Source organism: Hippocampus bargibanti, linkage group LG18 (assembly GCF_051943395.1).
Source record: "Hippocampus bargibanti isolate YZ-2025 linkage group LG18, ASM5194339v1, whole genome shotgun sequence".
Classification (NCBI taxonomy): domain Eukaryota; kingdom Metazoa; phylum Chordata; class Actinopteri; order Syngnathiformes; family Syngnathidae; genus Hippocampus; species Hippocampus bargibanti.
This window is the reverse complement of record NC_142751.1, coordinates 15,024,647-15,045,546: the sequence shown is the minus strand read 5'-3', so window position 1 is coordinate 15,045,546 and position 20,900 is coordinate 15,024,647. Positions and strand designations below refer to the sequence as shown.

Genomic DNA, 20,900 nt, shown 5'->3' with positions numbered 1-20,900 from the left:
ATTTTATGGTTGAAATGTTTTATAAAATACTTTTCGTGCGCTTTGTTCTAATTTTCCAATGTGTTCTGTTTTTCTTGGTAACTGTCCTGATGTCTTTGTGGAAAGACAAAATAAATAAATGTAAAAAAAAAACTGAAATGGCTGTTTTTTTTTTTGTTATGCGAAGAAAGATTTTTGGATAGAAATGACAACGAGATAAATGTAGAAAAAAGACGTTTATAATTATTTACATTTTGTCACACATTGTAATACAGTGATACCTTGGCTTATGAACTTAATTGGTTTCCAGAGAGAGTGTGTACGGTGAAAAGTGTGTATCCCAAAAATTAATTTCCCATAGGAAACCATTAAAATGAGAATAATCCGTTCCCAGGTCCCCATAAAACATCACTTTCAAATTTTCTGAGACTTCAAACTACACAAAATATACCTAATTTTATGTATAATAAATGTGCTGTGGTATTATAATTAAAGAAATAAACTACTGTACTGAGGTATCACTGTCTATCTTTGGTTTAAACAAGCAATGATGTTATTTGTCTCAGTCTGTTTCAGTCTCAGTGGACCCTCGTGAAGTTGATGCAGCGGCCCTATGGACAATAAAGACCAATCTGGTTAAGGGAAGACAAAAAATATAATGACCGTATTTTCCGGTATATAAGGCGCAACCCCAATGAATGAGTGAATGAACCCAGAAGTAACTCAAATAGATAGAAAACTAGCTGGCTAGCCAACAGATAACTCATAGTTAGCTGAATAGTTGAATAACTCAAATAGGTCGAAAGTTAGCTAGCATGGAAACGTTTTTTATTTTTAACTCATTTTGCTAGCTTACGGTGCCCTAATTTTAGCGGTATGTATCACATGACCTAGACAAGCGTTTTGACAAGCGTCAAGGGGAAATCAGACGGCTGTAATCTGGTAATTTTTCATTTTTCAAAATAAAACAGTTCCAACTCATAATAAATAAAACGAAAATTATGTAAATGATTTATTCTTTCTGCACGGCCCGGTACTAAATGACACACGGACCAGTACCGGTCCGCGGACCGTGGGTTGGGGACCACTGACCTAAGTTATCTATTAGCTATCTAGCTAGCTAACTAATAGTTATATATTAGCTAGCTTGCTAACTTTCTACCTATTTGAGTTATTCAAATATCTAGCTAACTATCTATTCGCTATCTAACTAGCTAGCTGGCTACCTATCTAACAATCTATTTGCTATCTAACTAGCTAGCTGGCTACCTATCTAGCTATCTATTTGCTATCGATTCACTAACTAGCTAGCTGCTACCTAGCTCGCTATCTAACTAGCTAACTGGCTACCTATCTAGCAATCTATTTGCTATCTATTCACTATCTAACTAGCTAGCTGGCTACCTATGCAGCTATCTATGAGTTATCTACTAGCTAGCTAGCTAGGTGATCATTTTACACATTATATACACATTGGTTGAAGTTACAACCAAAAATGCGGAAAGTCGTTCGTTATTGCACTAGCGTGCGCTTATTTATTTGCACTGTGTGTGTCAAGTGGGTCATTTTGGGATGGATGACGTGCTAATAGAGCTAAAATGTCACCTTGTCGCGAGGTGATGGCCTCATGATTGCCACTCTGTCGTACTGCCTTCTCACCAATGCCAACAAGGCATCGAAACGGCCCTGTGACATCACATCCAAAACACAAAAAAAGCACCATTTGAATGGAAATTCTACATTTATAAATCTTAATAAAAATGGAATGCTTTCACCTTGATGGGCGTGTACCATTTGGGTGCCGGCAAGGGGTTAAAAACGGGCGGCGGCCTCGGCGGTGGTCCAGGTATGATATACTCGTCTTCCATATCATCTGGCATGGTGACCACTGCGTTTTTGGCTTTTTCTAGCCTTGAGCCTTCTTCTGTGGAGCCCTTTTGCCCCCAGCGCACCTATCAAAGTCGAGGTCAGCTTTACTGTTGCAACTGCAGCTGATACATTTGTTTATGACTGCTATCCCACAGTTGACCAGCAGATGGCTGTGCTTTGTTTTCTTGACATTACGTTGGGTTGTTCTCGCTTCCGGTACAGATTTTACTTTCCGCTCTTCGTTATTTGATAATAATAATAATAATAATAATAATCCGAATTAGATTTTTTTTGTATTTGTTCTTTTGTATTTTCCTTGTTAAACAGTACGGCGATAAAAGCATGTCGATTCTCGCCGTCTTCTCAATAAAATGAAACTTAAATAACGAAGAGCGGAAAGTAAAGCTGTACCGGAAGTGACAACAGGCCAACGCAATGTTAAGAAAATAAAGCACAGCCATCTGCTGGTCAACAGCAGTTATAAACAAATGTATCAGCTGCAGTTACAATTGTCAAATATGCTAATAAGCATGACATACAGCACATACAGATGAAATGACTGTCCTCTCGGACCCAGCGTGCCAGGCACTCATTACTTTCGCAATTTCGTACATTTTGAAAAGAACGTACAAGCAAGGGAAACAGCTATTAATGATGTTTCTAGTACGTCTGCCTGCATCTGTGGTGTGATTTACATCTGGAACTGCTTCATGTCACAAGGAGGGTGCAGCGGGTGCTGGGGACTGGATGACTCTGTGTCTTAGTGTTGTCATATTTGTTATTTAGGTTCTTTTTTTTTTTAACTTTGTTACTTCCGGGTTGAGTGAACACTGGCGCGTGTGGCTGCCGCTGCTCAACTGCAGAAAAAATATCCAGTGACTGTAAAGTGTCGTTGAGAGTTTTGAAAGGTGCTTAGAAATGAAATGTATTATTATTATTATTATTATTATTATTATTAAAATCACCTCCATGCGTTTGATTCCACCAGGCCCTCTGCCGCCGTAATATGAGGCGTCCACCGTGGGCCACTTGTGTTTGGGGAATAAGTCTTCCTCTTGCTCCTAATACAAGTTAGAAAGGAGACAGTATCAATCATAATCATTAGATAATAATATTAATAATAATAATAATAATAAATTTCATTTCTAAGCGCCTTTCAAATCTCTCAAGGTCACTTTACAGTCATAGGATACGTTTTTGTTAGGGCAGACACGCGCGCTAGCGTTCACTCAATCCGGAAGTAACTCAAATAGCTAGAAAGCTAGCTAGCTAGCTAATAGATAGCTAATAGCTGGCTGGCTATCTCAGATATTTCATTTGTAGTGGTTTTTTTCTTGCCTTAACCTGCCGTTGTTATCAATTTTGCTCATATGCTACCTAGCTAGCAATTTGCTATCTATTAGCTATCTCGCTAGCTATCCATTAGCTGTCTGGCAAGCTATCTATTAGCTATGTATAAGCTATGCATTTGCTAGTTAGCTAGCTTTCTATCTATTTGAGTTACTTCCGGGTTGAGTGAACGCTGGCGCGTGTGGCTGCCGCGGCTCACCCGCAGAAAAACATTGAACAGTGACTGTTAAGTGACCTTGAGAGTTTTAAAAGGTACTTAAAATTAAATGTATTGTTATTATTATTATTATTATTGTTAGCTAGCCAGCGAGATAGCACGACAGCTAATAGATAACTGCCAATGTTGCATTGTGAGCCATGTCCACTCCCCAAAAAAACCTTAATTATAAATGACTCATAAATGATCAATTACGCACAGTGCCAAGCAATTTTAAATTTTAATGTACAGTAACATCCGACTTACGACCGGCTCGACTTACGACCACCATACTTACAACCATGACCTCCAGACCCTATTTAAAAAAAAAATAATTCTACACCTGGCCCCGCAACGCGCTAGCAGGCCAGCAACGTGGATGACAATTTTGGCCAGCCAGCATCTCACGGTCACACAGCAATCGACCATGTGATGGCACCAGAGGGGATTTTGACTTACGACCGTTTTGATTTACGACCGTTTGGTCGGAACGGAACTCGGTCGTGAGTCGGATGTTACCTGTATTTTCTTGTTCGACGTGTTCTACTCACAAGTGCAGGAGGTGGAGGTGGGGGAGGTCGAGACGGGGGAGGGTCTCGTATCACCTGCAGTGCGGAAACATCAACAGTGTTTCTCGGGTTCATGATTTGTACTCCAAAAATATAATAATAATAATAATAAAATATGCCTTCACACTCACCACAGTGCAAAACAGAGGCCAAAACCACCAAAGGAGGCCGAGAACCAGCAACAGCAAAAAAGCCAAGAGCAGCCACAATGCCCAAATCCCATTTGACTGTAACACATAGAAAAAAAGGTATCCTGTGACTGTAAAGTGACCTTGAGCGTTTTGAAAGGCGCTGATAAATACAATGTATTATATAATAATAATAATAATAATAATAACAATAATAATAATAATAATAATAATAATAATAATTTTCATTTATAAGTGCCTTTCAAAACGCTCAAGGTCACTTTACAGTCACAGGATACCTTTTTCTGTGGGTGAGCAGCGGCAGCCAAAGGCGCCAGCATTCACTCAACCCGGAAGCTAGCTAATAGGTAGCCAATACATAGGTAAAAGATAGCCAGCTTACCGATAACCAATAGATCGCTAATAGATAGCAAGGTAGCCAGCTAGATAGCCAGTTATCTAATAGATAGCTAGCTAAATAGCATGCTAGACAGCTAATAGATAGCTAATAATTAGCTAATAGAGAGTAAATAGCTAGCTAGCTAAATAGCATGCTGGACAGCGAATAGATAGCTAATAAATAGCTAATAGATAGCTAGCTCGCCAGCTGACAATTACGTTTAGCTATTAGTTAATTAATTAGCTATCTATTAACTAGCTAACTAGCTTAATAGCTAATAGATAGACAGCTCGATAGCTAGCTAGCCAGCTAGATAGCTAGCGAGCCATCTAAATAGCTAGCTAGCCCGCTAATAAATAGAAAATAGACAGATACTCACACAGTTTGTGGCAGTGATGGTGATGGGAGCCGAAATGAACGACTGCCTGTTGTTTAAACTAATTAGCACCTCAACGGCTCTGAAAAAAAAAGTATATATATATGTATACATACATTTACAGTACATGTATACACACCGTATTTTCGCACTAGATTATGAATGGTGTATTTTCAAACTTAGTGTACATACTGTCCGACCTCCTGTAGCATCGGAGCAGGACAAAGCAGATGCCCTTCGCCAACCGGCGTTGCTTTTTGACCTATAATGGAAAAAAGGCCAAACATTTATTAATTATTATTATTATTATCACTTTCCATTCTATGGAGTTGTTTGAAACAAACAAGCATGCGACCAGTCATGCGAAGCCGTGTCCTTTTTTTATGTATTTTTTTTCATGACCTAATCCATCTTATAATGGAGTCTCATTCTCTCCCTCCCTCATTCTTTCCTGTCTCATAAAGCCTCCTCTGTTCTCCGTGTGCATCGATGAAAAGAATAAAAAGGGCAGCTACTCTTTGACTGTCCTTCGCAGCACCAGTTAGCAGAGTTAGCATCATTTTTATAGAGGCTAATGGCGTAGCTACATTTCACCACTACATGAACGCGTCGATTCCTGAAAGTCATGCATGATTCTAGACCGTACCTAGCTAGGTAGCTAATAAACACAAAGAATAAAACAATATAGCATGATTATACACCGTAGCTAGCTAGATTGAATAAATACAATATAACATGATTATCTACCGTAGCCAGGTAGCTAGATAGCTAATAAACACAAAGAATAAACACAATATAGCATGATTATATTCCGTAGCTAGCTTGCTAGCTAATAAACACAAAGAATAAACACAATATAGCATGATTATATCCCGTAGCTGGCTAGCTAGCTAATAAACACAAAGAATAAACACAATATAGCATGATTATATCCCGTAGCTGGCTAGCTAGCTAGCTAATAAACACAAAGAATAAACACAATATAGCATGATTATATCCCGTAGCTAGCTAGCTAGCTAATAAACACAAAGAATGAACACACACATTTTTAAATAGGGTAACAAAATACACCAAACTACGTGTACATTTACAAAACATTGCAGTGTAACATAAAAAAAAGACAAAAAACGGACATTTTTGTCAAAATCCAAATTGGTCGAGAACAGAGACGTTCGAAAACCGAATTTTGACAATATGTCGGATTTGGAACTCACTGTATGTATCTTGACCGACTGTGAGGTAGCAGAAAATGTTGTCGGTCCTCTTGGATCCACTGAATCCACTTCCTCTTAACACCACACTGAAAGATTCTGGGAATGATAATAATAATAATAATAATAATAATAATAATAATAATAAATTTAATTTCTAAGTGCCTTTCAAAACTCTCAAGATCACTTTACAGTCATAGGATATTTTTTTATTCTGTGGGTGAGCAGCGGCAGCCACACGCACCAGCGTTCACTCAACCAGGAAGCTAGCCCGCTGGCTACCTAGCTTTCTATCGATTCAGGTTTCTATTAGCTACATACTACATAACCATCTAGGTGGCTAGCTATCTGTTGGCTATATATTAGCGATCTACTAGCATGCTAGATAGCTTTCTCTCTATTTAGCTTTCTACTAGCTATACAGCTATCTAGGTGGAGAGATATCTAGCTAGCTATCTGTTGGCTATCTATTACGGTAGCTATCTACTAGCTGGCTAGCTAGCTTTCTATCTATTACCTATCTACTAGCTGGCTAGGTACCTTTCTATATATTTAGGTTTCTATTAGCTACATAGCTATCTAGGTGGCGAGCTATCTGTTGGCTATATATTAGCAATCTACTAGCTTGCTAGCTAGCTTTCTCTCTATTTAGATTTCTATTAGCTATATAGCTATTTAGGTGGCGAGATATCTAGCTAGCTATCTGTTGGCTATCTATGAGCTATCTATTAGCTGGCTAGCTAGCTTTCTATCTATTTACTGTCGGGGTGAGTGAACGCTGGCGCATGCGGCTGCCGCTGCTAAGAAAAACTTATCCTGTGACTGTAAAGTGACCTTGAGAGTTTTGAAAGGCGCTTATAAATGAAATGTATTATTATATTATTATTATTATTTTCATCACTGGTAGGGCGTTTATTCCACATACCGTTAACGCAAACACTTGAGGGTTCTATGGTAAAGATTTCTGAGCAGGACTGCTTTAGGATCTGAGTGAAGTCAAACAAAAAAAGGGGCTCATGAGTTAAACACGGTCTCAAACTTCTTACGCCGGCTTCCTTCGATCAAAGCTCACCGAACTGACGACATCTTTGAGCGCGTGAAAGCCCGACAACACCGGGAAGACTTGCTGGGCGCCGTCTGCTATTTCGGCCAGCTGAAATACAAAAATAAACAAACAAACAAACAAAATGGACATTTTTACGTAGAATGTCGGAATAGATGCCAATTTCAGTTATCAACTGAAACGTTTGAGGGGGGGGGGAATGACATGATAGGCTTTCATCTCCTGCTGGGCAGGAAGCTGGTCCGGTTTTATTTAATTAGAGCACTCTAATGACTTCCTCCCCCTAAACCACAAAGTACAAAGTCCGAGTTGAGCGTGTTAACTTACGGCCATTTGGTGGACAGTCAGAAAGACAGTAAACAAAAAAAAAAAAAAGACAATTGATATCTCGACTCAATATGCTGCGATGTTATTTGTGATTTCTGGCTGAGGATAAAGAATATATGTCCACGAGTCTGTTTACGACATGTATTTCTTCCCTTTTTGTGTTCAAATTCTGACAAAGATTAATTAAAAACTACCCAAACATAAAACAATTTTGTTAGCGTCGATTTTAGCTCAGTATGCTGCGATAATATATGTGATTCATGGCTGAGGATAAAGAATATATGCACACGACTCTTGACTACATGTATTCCGGACAAGGCCCAAAAACACACGCAGACACAGTCACACGAGACAAATAAAGCCGTCGGTGTGGTCCCACCTGCTTGTGGTCAAAGTCCATGACCCCCACACAGTACACTCGGGCTCCAAAACCTCGAACTTTGTCAGCCTGGTGGAAACAACAACCAGCCAGTCAGATTAATTTAAAATTAATCATCTGTGGGTCCTGGAATTGAAGAGACAATGACAAAAACCCTGGCAAATGGAGTGGACACATTTTAATAATAATAATAATAATAATAATAATAATAAATGTCTGACATTTGGAATCCAATCAATAGAAATACTGTAGTAAAAATTGATATACAATACAGGTAACATACGATTTACGACCAGCTCCGACTTACGACCACCTGTACTTACAACCATGACCTCCAGACCCTATTTTTATACATTTTAATTCTACACTTGGCACCGCAACGCGCTAGCAGGCCGGCAACGTGTACAACAATTGTGGCCAGCCAGCCAGCATGTCACTCTCGCACAGCAATCGACCGCGTGATAGCACCAGTTTACATGTCATTTAGCCTCCGAGTCTCTATTCAACCTTTTGACTGGATTTCAATTCACGACCATTTCGAATTACGACCGTTTGGTCGGAACGGAACTCGGTCGTAAGTCGGATCTTACCTGTACTCACAATTTACTTCTGGATTTTTTTAAAGCCAAGTATTTGTGACAAATGAAGGAATATAGAGTAAACCGAAGGTGTCAAAGTCAAGACCCGGGGGCCAGATCTGGCCCGCCAGATCATTTTATTCGGCCCGCGAAAGCAAATCAAAGTTGTGAAATTCCATACTTATCTATCAAGCTAGCTCGCTAGCAAGCTCGCTGTGTGTGTGTGTGTGTGTGTGTGTGTGTGTGTGTGTGTGTGTGTGTGTGTGTGTGTGTGTGTGTGTGTGTGTGTGTTCACCTCCTTCACACTAAGCTCAAAAGGGTAAACCTCCAGTTTGCCATCGGTCAGAACAATAATGATGCTGCGTGACGGCGACGTTTGGGTCTTCATCTGCTGCGACACCTGATGAGCGCAAGCCAAATTAAATTAACTACATGTGGAAACAATTCCTCGTCATTTCTCAAATAAAAACATGTTCCGCATTCAAAATGAAGGCCGATGTACTTTATACGTACCGCTTCCAGGCCTTCATGCATGTAAGTTTCCCCGGCGGGGTTGATTTGACTCAGTTTAGTCAAACCCTCGTCTATCTTCGATCTAGGGAATCCATTTGGTTGAAATGTACACAGTACGGAAAAGGAGGTCAGTTTCTGTGTGATTTGGTTATGTTTTTTTTTTTTTTTTTCGTTTCGGGAAAACGAGGAGAAGGATGTACCTGTCGCCTGTTAATGGCAGGATTACAACTGCTCGGGCCGAAAAGACGATGTAGGACACTCTCATCCTGGGACTGAAACATATACAGACAGTACAAGAACATTTATTTAGGAAAAAAAAATAATAATACATGAGATACAAGATGTCAGCTTGCCCAAATAGACTTGTCCTCCATTTTTTTGCAGTCTCATTTGTGTTGTACGTTAAAGGACAACCGACACCATTTTTTTGTTTCCTAACTGACATCACAAAACACGTTTTATAGCATCTAAAATAGCCAAAACACGCAGGCTGATATTTTTAGTCAAATGCAAAACACCAATCCCGCATGTGTAATAACAATAAATGAAACGTATTATTATTATTATAAGGCCTCCTTGACCCACCTGACAAACTTGTTGGTGAGCTGTTCTACAAATCCAAAGATCTCATGCCAGTGTCCTGACACACTGCCCGACCTGCACACACACAAAAAAGCCACATGATGTCTTTTTTAAAAACAAAATACAGTGATACCTCGGTTTACGAACCCCTTGGCTTACGAACTTTTCGGTTTACGAAATTTATGACAATTTTACCTTGGCATACAAACTTTTTTTTGTACACAGAGCTGCCTCAGTGAGTGATGTGTCGTTCGCGAACGAGCCCGTTCTTCTAACAACAAAATGGCAGCCGACTGTTTTTGTCCTCTATTCCCCGCCCTCAGTCTTCGATTAAAGCCACATGATTGGTCAAGAACGCAGCAGTAAGGGGAGGTGCTTTAAACATTAAAGAGACAGGCAGGCGACAGTGAGAGAGTTTCAACTTTGATAGTTCAAAGGCAGAGTGTAGACTGCAAGGTTAAAATATCCCATCAATCAGACTTCACATACAATTGACACAAGCCATCTGTACACTTGATGCAAAAAGATACCAACCCAGCTAAACAGAACACAATTGATGAGAAACTAGATACAATTATCACAGAGGAAGCGATCATTCCTCAAGATGTTTAATGCTGATGAAACCGGCCACTCCATTCCATCAAGCCATCAACGACCATCACAAAGGTCAATAAAACGACTTTATTATATAGTACAGTTTATTTCTTTAATTATAATACAATAGCACATTTATTATACATAAAATAATGCATATTTTGTGTAGTTTAAGGCTTAGACAACTGGGAAATTATGTTTTATGGGGATCTGGGAACGGATTATTCTCATTTTAATGCTTTCCTATGGGAAATTAATTTTTGGGATTCACACTTTTCGCCTTACACACTCTGTCTGGGAACCAATTAAGTTCGTAAGCTAAAAGGTGAATGACAAGTTTCAAAAGACATCAGGCATCCTGGATGTTATTCTGTCATCACTCGAACCAAAATATGGGATCTGTTGCTTCCGCAAGTAAAGTTCAAGTTAAGGGTGAAGGCTATGCTCAGGTCAAGTGGTGAAGTGGGAACACGCAAACTAAACACAACCATACAAGGACAAACGACCAGCCATGAGAGAGAGCACTTAAAATGTCCACCGTGCAGCACAGTCAGTCACCCGGATCACATCTCTCACCTGTCCAACACAAAATAAACATCGAATGCACCATCGCAGGACTCTTCACCAATGTCCGTTAACGCTGAGAGCACCCGAAAAACCGTCAAAAAGAGGATTGTACAACAAATCCAGAAACGATCCATAATCCACACACGTCAAAGTGTTTTACTCCCAGAACCCCGACGAGCAGTTTTGATTCTTTTTCATGTTGGGCTTCATTTTCTCGCGCGGTGCGTTCAAGTGCCTGACATCGTGCAATTGAAGACTATCATCGCTGTTCGTCCGAAGCGTGTGGTCTCACCCGAACAGCACCACCCAGTGTGCTTTTCAAAGTTAAACCACTGCGAGGTGACGTTACTACGTCACGATTAAAAAAAAACAACAACAATAAAATAATTATATTCGTGCTTAATTAACCAATCCTCTATCCATAACATTAGGTAGACCATTGAGTCTAGACTCAATAGATTTTTTTTCCCTTGCATTGCCAATGCAATGTGTTTTTCTTCCTACTTTGTATGTATTCGATAACTATGTCCTTCGTGCTAAGTGATTCGTAAATAAAATTGATTTTAATCGTGTGACAAGGCAAATTTTTTGAATTATTTTGGCCTTGTTTTGATTTTACTTACGATTGCCGCTGAAAATCAGCATTGTACGTCAACTGTTCTCATATACAAATGTGGAATTAAAATTGCATTGTTACACCTCAATAATGCTTTAAAACATATCTGGGGGCGGGGGACTTGACGTAGCTTTTATTTTGAAAGCAACATCGTCATCGCGGTATTTCCTGCATCTGTCAAAGCCAAAACAGTTGGCACGATTAGTGGCATAAATAGTGAATGACCGAGACTGGAAATATGTAAAGCATGACAGAAGACTGCCTCATACTACATTTATCATGCATTAATACATATATATTTGTAATACACACATGCAATATGTACTATGGATGCTAGTTTATCACCCTGGTGGAAAATGAATGCAGCTATTGTTGACGACAGCATTGTCCCAATACAAAAACACATCACAATATCTCCAAAACAAACACACACATAAAGTTCTTGCAAATGAATTGCAGAAGGCTTAGAAAAAAAGGCCAAGAGAGTATTGTTTTAAAGAGAAAGAAAACATAAATCATTTATTATCTCCCTGGATACTAGTATTTGCTAATTTGCGATGTCAAAGTAAAATGACAGGGGAAAAAAACGACAAGAGAAATGTCCGTGAACCCCATTAAAAATCCGAATGATGGTGTTTTTATAATGTATCATAAATGATGCATTACATCTGAGCATTCGGAGAGTGTGAAGTCATGGCAAGTTAAAAGAAAGACATAGCAGTGTTATTTTGTGAGGAAATTGAATCTTCGCCTGGTGAAGGGGCCTCTCGAAGACGTCTGTTTTTGCTTTGCATGATCTGTTTTGTTGGTGGGTGTAACCATGAGTCCACATTGCATACAATACGCCGCCATCTTACCTGCATGTGGAACACATGCATAAAAAAAGACTCATTTGTTTTGCATAACTACTTTAGTAAACATTGAAGAGCTGACATTTTTACTTGAATTTTCTGGTCATATAGTTCCATGAAAATATTCATAGTTATATTCATAGTTAGACTAGATTTAATAAAGCTTGACTAACTTTATTTTGTTCATTGCCATGATTTGATTTCATAACTGTTGTGAAATATTTTTTGTAGTGTTAATTGTAAAATAAAACTGTAACCGAGAGAGGGTGTGGTGTTGTTTATTCAACTTTGGTTTTATAAATCAACTGGAAAATATTTGAACCACATCCATTGTATTTTTATAACTCATAATAGTGGTAGAACATATCCTTTTCTCCATAACTGTCAAGTTTCAAGTAATAAGAAGCATTAGCATATATATTTCTAGAGCTAGCAATTTTCTTTCCGAGAATTCAGTTACAGACATTTTTGATTTGACGAAAATCTGTCTGCATTCGATCGTTGATATTTGCTAATTTGTATCTTCAATCTTTTCTTGTGTTTTATGGTCTTGTTTTGAATTTCAAAAGCTTTCCAATCGTGCCTTACTCGTTAAGATCTGCCAAAAGTTAAGAAAGTTAGATGGTTTAAACTGTAATAAAGAACTACTCGGTCACAGATTTTCATTGTTTTAACAGTGTCATTACAGGCAGAGAAGCCCCTCATATTTCGAACATTAAAAATTCCATTATTTCCTTATTTGTCATAGAACAATAATCTATACATCAATTCATTCATCATTGTAAGTTATTTAAATTATTTAAATGCACTTTAATATGGTGTTAGAAAATGTGTGAATTATTAGTGAAAAAAAATGTCACATCCCTACTGTCAATGCAACAAAAAAAAAAATAACACACAGAAAAGAAGCCGTAGACTCAATATAATTTGTTAATCTAAATATATTTAAATGCAAGCTGTGCTCGACAATAATATATTAGAAAAAGTAGAAGCCATTTGGACATTCTTATTCTGTCAAATTACAAAAAAACCAGCACAAGATTAATCGCATTTCACTATACAACTGAGCTAGCATTGTTATGCTAACAATACCACCGACATACCACTAAAATCTATTCATGTTGATGTCTTCAAAATCAATAAATAAATGTCAACTTGTCTGACTCATTCCCACAGGCGATCGCATTTATCATCCAAATCACTAAACTTGCAAAGTGAATCATTATAACAAAATACGAGCAATGTGATTCATTTGAAACGAAACGTCATCCAAGATGGTGACGTTTTCATCAGTATGACGTCACCTTTTTGTTGCTACAATGTAATGAATGGACTGCGGGTGAAATACACCAACTTGACCAGTTGGCGGGGCTAGAGAGCCGTGTCATTGTTTACTATGAATACAAAAAAAGAAAATAGGCTTTGTATTAGTTGCTGACGTTACCCGATGCGTGTTTAGTGAGCAATTCTGAATTATTTGGAAGGAGAAACGCCGGCGGCGTGACACATCGGGCGAGGAGGATCATGGCAGAGCCGAAAGATCAGCGACGGTGGCACGGGAACTAGCGGTCACCGGTCAGTTTGTTTCCAATCAAATTTAGCTGCCCTAAATTATGCCTGTCAATGTTTAAAATGAGATAACCACCTCGATTTTACGCGTGCCTGTTTTCGAGCTATTTGTACGCGTCAAACGTAGAAATCTAAGTCGAGGGAGAATATACTCCAGTCAAGGTGTCATTCTTCAACCATCACCGATTTGTTTGGTGTTGGCATTGCCCGCAGTGACCGCGATTGTCAAATTCAGGTTGTCGCGCAAAAGGGTCGCATACTGATGCTTGATACAATACAATACACGAATACAATTTATATTGTTTTATACAGCGCTTTAACAACAGCTGAAGCTGTAACATGGATGACTATCCTAAAATTAACCAGGTTTGCCTTGGAGCAAGTTGTGCATTTCTATCTATTTATCCATTCATTCATCCATTCAAACCTACTGTGCATATGCAAGCAGATAAACCAAGAATAGAATACCAGATTTTGTGTTGAGAAAAAAAAACAAGACTACGATAATTTTAAAATGTGTTCCACTATCAATATGATCAATAATTTGTTTCAAGTTGATTGAAATATATTCACAACAGTCAGTCATTGCGAGACCTGCTGTGTCTAAATATTACTTCACATATAAGGCACACCGGCATGTACAATACAATGCGTATTCATTTATATAGTGCTTTCACAACAGCGGACGCTGTGACAAAGCGCTTATCATGGACAGTTAGCATATACAGGTAACATCCAGCTTACCACCAGCACAATTTACGACCACCCATACTTACGACCACCCATACTGATGACCAAATTCTACACTTGGCACCGCAAGGCGCTAGCAGCCGGCAACGCATACTACAATTTTGGCCAGCCACCATCTCACTCTCGCACAGCAATCTACTGCGTGACTCCACTCAGTACAGTAGTTATACAGTACATATACCGTCTCGGCAAAATCTCTTGTAGTACTGTACACTGCCTTGACCGAGCGTGTGTGTCGGGTGACCTCTTCTGGCTTCTTCGTTAGCGGTGTGAGCAATTTTTTCAACAGCGCGCATGCACGGGAACACGTGCGTATTTGGGTCAGCAGGATGCCTGTGCACGGACACAGGAATAAAAATGGATAATACGAAATATAAAATGACAAAAAAAGTTATAAAATGTATAAATGAACTGTCAACAGTCTGGTATATACTAGTTTGCAATGGAAAACGTTGCTTCAAAAACAACAGATTGACATCGTATACTATCCTGTTGTGTAAACGTCACGTCTGCTATTTTGAATGGATTTCAATTTACGGATGTTACCTGTCCAGGAAATAAAGTAGGGTCATGTTTTCAAGAAAATGAAGGCTTTTAGGTGTGCCTTATTTCAAAATGTGACGTTTGAACCTGGGTTTTAATTCCCATTATGACTCATTTAAAATAATCTAATACAATATGTCACATACTACAGTACAGTCTTCCCATCCAATATATCCATCCTAGCGTTAACGCATCGCAAAATAATCCGTGACCAGAATATAAATACTGTAATTTTCTCCTGTCACCTTTCCATTTCTATCCCTCCCCCCCAGAGACCCCCTATTGCTTTATTTAAAGGGGCAGAAGCAATGAGGAAGATGTTACAGACGACCCATTACGTGGAACTGGGCCATTACCCAGAATGGCCTATGCGCATCCCTCAGAAGATCAAACTGTACACTTTTGAACAACTTCCCATGTATCTCAGAGAGAACCCTTACATCACAGATGGCTACAGAGCCCACCTGCCTTCCAAACTCTGCTTGAGGAGGTGAGTCCAATCTTCAAGAAGATACTAGACATAGGTTGACACTCCCCATCTGCCTTATTTGTCATTCCTCCTCAAGTATTTTCGTTCTGTCCAATGAGACGGTCAACATCTGGAGCCACCTATTGGGCTTCCTTCTCTTCTTCTCTCTGGCCGTCAATGACGCCGTGAAGGTTTTGCCAGCTTCTGGAGCCAGCAGAGATGACTACATCATCTACGCCATAGGACTCTTTTGTTTCCAGGTCAGACATGGACATGCATTATCGGCTATCCAAAATACAAAGCAATAGCAAATATGTTAGCGCTTGAACGAAGCGCTAACATATCTAGATAGCTAGACAGATAGCGAGATAATAATAATAATAATAATAATAATACATTTCATTTCTAAGCGCCTTTCAAAACTCTCATGGTCACTTTACAGTCACAGGATCGGTTTTTCTGTGGGTGAGCAACGGCAGCCACACGCGCCAGTTACCCGGAAGTAACTCAAATCGATAGAAAGCAAGCCAGCTAGCTATTAGATAGCCAACAGATAGCCAGATAGCTAGCTTGCCAATAGATAGCTAATAGATATCCAGCTAACCAGCTAGCTAACTAATAGATGGCTAGATAGCTAGCTAGCTAGCTTATAGTAAACATTACAGTGAACATTCGACAAGGTGTTTTAAACCTGAGAGGTGCTATAAGGGCCGATCGCGCGATACTGCAGCATTTTCCGACCTCTAATTTGTGAAGGCAGACGACACACCCGCAGCAATGGAAACCGCGTGTCAACGCATTTGAAAAGTACTGCATTATCTCTTTAAGTCCACCACGTTGTGAAAACCCGATTGTAATTCCGGTCATTCGGGTTTTCCGAAAACAAGTTAATGGAGTTCAGTCCTTCCCAATCGGGTCTGAAACCTGTTTTGAATACCGGAGATAGGCGTGATTTTGTAGTTCTCTGTTAGAGATGTTCGATCGGACACTGTGGACAAAGACTGAAACCCAGAAAGATTGTCTTTACTGCCGGCAGGAGACGTAGCCATTCATGACAGACGCCTGAATTCTGCAGCCCTCTGCCAAGCTATTTATTGAAAGTATATGCAAATTGAAGTAAAACATAGTTTTAGTGATTATAATACCACACCTGTTCTAAGCACGAACAGCTGTAAGCAATAAAACATTGTCTTTTCCATTAACTGGAAAATGTGTAACGTGGCTAATGAGCTCTTCCTGTGAAGGAGTTTCAAGTCGTAAATTGCTTCGGTGATACAGGAGTATCCCAAGTCCTAAATTCTGTCCAAGGCCAGATCTCCGAGATGAAGATGACAGTTTAACTTGCTGTGTCTGTTGACCTCAGATTGACCCCAGGTTTCTCTGTGTTTCGATTGTGTATTCGAGTCACACATGTTGACTAAGCACATAACAGCATGAAACTTTTCAATATGATAACTTCTTCTTCTCTATCATTTCCAATGGCCGCAACATTACTCTGTTTTGGTTGTAAGCTTAAAGCGGTTCGCAGTCTTGGTTTTATCAGACAAAAAAATGCCACTTTGTAAGAACTTTGACTTGGGAGTCAAGGAGGGGGCGGTGGGGGTGGTGTCCACCCCAAACCGGTCGGATTGCCGTCGACTTAGGCAGCGATTTTCAAATTCTGGAGTGCTGTGAGCACTCCCATAACGAGTATTCCAAAGTAGCTTAATACAGTAAAGAAATCTGACTTTTTATTCCAGTCAAACCTCTGTTTTCAAACATCTCGGTTCTCAATCAGGTTCCACAAACAACCTGCACAAGCCATCTGTACACTTGATGCAAACAGCTATCAACCCAGCTAAACAGAACACAATTGATGAGGAACTAGATAAAATGATCACAGAGAAAGCACCTACAAGGGATCATTCCTCAAGATGGTGAAAGGCATAAAATATATACATAAAATAAGGTATATTTTGTGTAGTTTTAAGGCTTAGAAAATTAGAAAAATATGTTTTATGGGGATCTGGGAACGGATTATTCTCATTTTAAGAGTTTCCAATGGGAAATTAATTTTTGGGATACACACTTTTCGCCTTAAACACTATTTGGCAACCAATTAAGTTCGTAAACCAATGTATCACTGTATTTTCAATTCCCGAATAAATTAGTGACTGGCAATGAATGAGTAACCAATAATCACCAATGGGGTTTTTGGAGCGAAAATCAATCAATTGTGTTTGTGTTGCTTCCAGGTGTGCATGTTGTGTTCGGTGGGCTATCATCTGTTTTTGTGCCATCGATCGGAGAAGACGAGTCGTCGTTGGCTGGCGTTGGACTACGCCGGCATTTCCGTCGGCATCCTCGGCTGTTACGTGCCCGGCATTTTTTATTCCTTCTATTGCAACGCTGTACGTGCCCCGTTAACCAGCCGCCATTTTGAATTCACTCCCACTCCGATGACATAATTTGTGTCTCATCGCTTGTTCTGGTGTGGTTTGATCAGTTTTGGCGGCAGGTTTATTCGCTGACGGTGCTGACCATGATCCTGCTAGTTTTCGGCGCTCAGTTCCATCCGCGCTACATGAGCGCCGAATGGCGATGCATAAGGGTGTCGACATTCTTCGGCGTAGCCGTTATGGGTGTGGTTCCGACGTGCCATTGGGTGTGGCTTAATGGCGGGCTCACCTGCGACATTGTTCGGGTGAGGAAAGCTACAAGAAAAAAAAACTCCACATCACCTGTTTGTACTCAAGAAATAATAATTTTCAGATATATATCAATGAATGACTTATTTGAAGACTTTTTCACATCTATATTTGTCATTTACGCAGATGTTCCTGCCTCGCCTGATTATCATGTACCTCATCGGTGCAGCTGCCTTCGTGTTCTACATTACCAAAATGCCTGAGCGTTGCTTCCCTGGTGAGTTTGGTTCGCTCTTTCTTTTGTCAAGCAACATCTTCTCACCAGCACATGACTCATCAGGTAGGGTCACTCCCTTTCCAAGTACAGCGATACCTCTGTTTACGAACCCCTTGGCTTACAAACTTTTCGGTTTACCAACGTTACATTTATGAACATTTTACCTTGGCATACAAACTATTTTTCGGGATACGCACAGTGCTGCCACAATGAGTGATGTGTCGTTCGCAACAAACAAACAAAAAACAAAATGGCAGGCGGCTTGTTTTGGTCCTCTATTCCCCGCCCCCAGTCGTCGGTTAAAGCCACGTGATTGGTCAAGAACGCAGCAGTGAGGGGAGGTAGTTTAAACGTTAGAGACAGGCAGACGACAGAGAGAGAGTCAGAAAATAGATAGAAAACAGTGAAATTTGGACTCGTTTCAACTTTTATAGTCCAAAGGCAGAGTGGAGACTGCAAGGTTTTTCCTGTTTGCGGGTCCAGATTAGGAAACATGTCAGAGGATTTGCAGAACTCAAATAGATAGCAAGTTAGCTTGCTAGCTAATAGATAACCAATAGCTAACTAGCTAGCTTATAGAGAGCAAATATATAGCTAGCTAGCTAATAGATAGCAAATAGCTAGCTAGCCAGCTAGATCGCTAGCTAGATAGCTTAAGTGAGCAACATCATGTAAAAAGCGTGCAAAATAATTTCTATTTAAGGCGTTAAAAGATGTTATGGTATTTGTCCTTGTCTCTCTTAGGTCACGTGAACTACATCGGTGCCAGTCACCAGGTTTGGCACGTTTTGGTGGTTGCCATGCTATACTGGTGGCATCAAACGGCAGTGGACATTATGCAGTTTCGCCATAGCCAGCCTTGCCCACCAAGGACTCAATGATAACAATCAAAACAACGCATGGATGCACTCGGTTGTTGTCATGACGACCATTTGCTGTTTTTTTGGGATGTTGTAATTGGATTTGGTCAAATTTTACGAACAAGCATGATCCACCAGAGCCAAGATAGGTCGCTTGAAGATGACTGCAATTGCATGTACAGGTAAATTCCGACTTACGACCCAGTTCCGTTCCAACCAAACGGTCGTAAATCAAAATGGTCGTAAGTCGAAATCCATTCAAAATGTTGAATAGAGACTCTGAGGCTAAATGAACCCTCAGGTGTCATCACACAGTCGATTGCTGTGCAAGCGTGCGATGCTGGCTGGCTGGCCAAAATTGTTGTACGTGTTGCCAGCCTGCTAGCGCGTTGCGGTGCCAGATGTAGAATTAAAATTTTAAAAATAGGGTCTGGAGGTCATGGTTGTAAGTGCGGGTGGTCGTAAGTCGGATGTCACCTGTACTTCTTTTGCCTTGTACCAGAACAAACGTATGCGGCACATGCACTGAACTTGGTTTTTGCACGACTATGCAGCAACTCTTTTTGTTTGAATATTCTGAGAAACAATACTACAATATTTGTATTGCAAAGCACTGTAAATCACATTTAAAGATGTATTAATTAAACAAGGCATGTGAAAAAGAAAAAAAGGCATTTTGAACAATACTAAAGAATATTGTCTTGTTTTTCGAGCGAAAAATATAGGCTTGTACTTACCGATTTGAACGACAGAGGGCGGTGTTGCGATGCACAGTGAGGTTCGAGTATATAAAAAAAAATTCAAAGCTACACAAAACGTAAATATGTAACTTCTGCACAGAATAACTGCACGAATTTCGGTTCCACTCCGACACTGTCACTGTCAGAATTTGTCACAAGTAATCGCGTTTGGAAACGGCGTCATGGAAAAAAATGGCGTATTGTGACACATCGTTTCTGTTACTTTTGGGAGTGTGACAGTGTACTCATCTTTCTGGATAACGTTGAATTAATTCAACCAAGATGACTTTGAACGTCAGAAATCTATTTATGAACAGGGATTAGCGAAAGTTACGATACATTGGTGATAACTACGTCGAGAAATTCAATGCATTTCAAACAAAACTACTTTCTGCCGTTGCTCACCCGCACAAAAATAAATAAAAGTTCTTATATCGTGACTGTAAAGTGTCCTTGGGAGTTTTGTTAGGTGCTTACAAATCAAATTTAACATTATTAAAACACAGAAAGGCTGGGGTAAGGGTACGTGAAGACAACGGTCATATTTATAAGTGCTTGTCAATCACCGGAAGCTGGTCGCACGCCTGTAAACCAATTGCCAATCAGGACACTCAACCTTGGCACTGATTGGTGGGCTGAGTCGCGGAAGAGGGCAGCCAATCAGACAGCAGAACTTGAAACTCTCCAGTAAAAATGCAAACATTCTTTCGGTTTCAAACTTGGCTTTTAAAACACGTTTAAATAATTTCATAATAGGGTTTTTATCGTGTATTAAGGTTTATAAAAATGGCATAAATATGATTATGTTTTCAAAAGAGATTAAAATAAAATAGAGTAAAGTAAAATAAATGTTAGACATAATTTCACATTCAAATAAGGCACATTTAAAAATCATTCAAAAAAAATGACGAATAGAA

The 20,900-nt window shown here is 39.6% G+C and overlaps 2 protein-coding genes across 2 annotated transcripts; one reads left to right on the top strand and one right to left on the bottom strand.

Annotated features, from left to right (window-relative positions):
- Nucleotides 1-261: 261 nt before the first annotated feature.
- Nucleotides 262-10,973, bottom strand: LOC148884904 (anthrax toxin receptor 2-like). The gene is made up of 17 exons (XM_089019777.1): nt 10,691-10,973; nt 9,524-9,595; nt 9,139-9,210; nt 8,939-9,020; nt 8,721-8,825; nt 7,848-7,916; nt 7,151-7,231; nt 7,004-7,064; nt 6,082-6,177; nt 5,060-5,129; nt 4,871-4,949; nt 4,095-4,190; nt 3,946-3,999; nt 2,814-2,909; nt 1,755-1,931; nt 1,585-1,665; nt 262-590 (listed from the first exon to the last, which is right to left on the bottom strand). The coding sequence occupies exons 1-17, from the start codon at nt 10,813-10,815 to the stop codon at nt 558-560; spliced, it is 1,449 nt and encodes a 482-aa protein (XP_088875903.1). The 5' UTR covers nt 10,816-10,973; the 3' UTR covers nt 262-557.
- A 2,589-nt stretch (nt 10,974-13,562) lies between these two features.
- Nucleotides 13,563-19,922, top strand: LOC148884903 (progestin and adipoQ receptor family member 3-like). Its single transcript, XM_089019713.1, has 7 exons — nt 13,563-13,723; nt 15,283-15,500; nt 15,577-15,739; nt 17,714-17,869; nt 17,965-18,162; nt 18,293-18,383; nt 19,128-19,922. Exons 2-7 carry the CDS (start codon nt 15,319-15,321, stop codon nt 19,262-19,264), a joined length of 927 nt encoding a protein of 308 aa, XP_088875839.1. The 5' UTR covers nt 13,563-13,723; nt 15,283-15,318; the 3' UTR covers nt 19,265-19,922.
- The last annotated feature ends 978 nt before the right edge of the window (nt 19,923-20,900 follow it).

Coding starts and splice junctions, on each gene's coding strand:
- LOC148884903 (XM_089019713.1), top strand. CDS start 15,319: ATGAGGAAGATGTTACAGACGACCCATTACGTGGAACTGGGCCATTAC. Junction 15,740..17,713: donor TAGGACTCTTTTGTTTCCAG/GTCAGACATGGA, acceptor TGTTGCTTCCAG/GTGTGCATGTTGTGTTCGGT. Junction 18,384..19,127: donor GCCTGAGCGTTGCTTCCCTG/GTGAGTTTGGTT, acceptor TGTCTCTCTTAG/GTCACGTGAACTACATCGGT.
- LOC148884904 (XM_089019777.1), bottom strand. CDS start 10,815: ATGGATCGTTTCTGGATTTGTTGTACAATCCTCTTTTTGACGGTTTTT. Junction 7,065..7,150: donor TCAAAGATGTCGTCAGTTCG/GTGAGCTTTGAT, acceptor GACTTCACTCAG/ATCCTAAAGCAGTCCTGCTC. Junction 4,000..4,094: donor GGCCTCTGTTTTGCACTGTG/GTGAGTGTGAAG, acceptor TCCGCACTGCAG/GTGATACGAGACCCTCCCCC.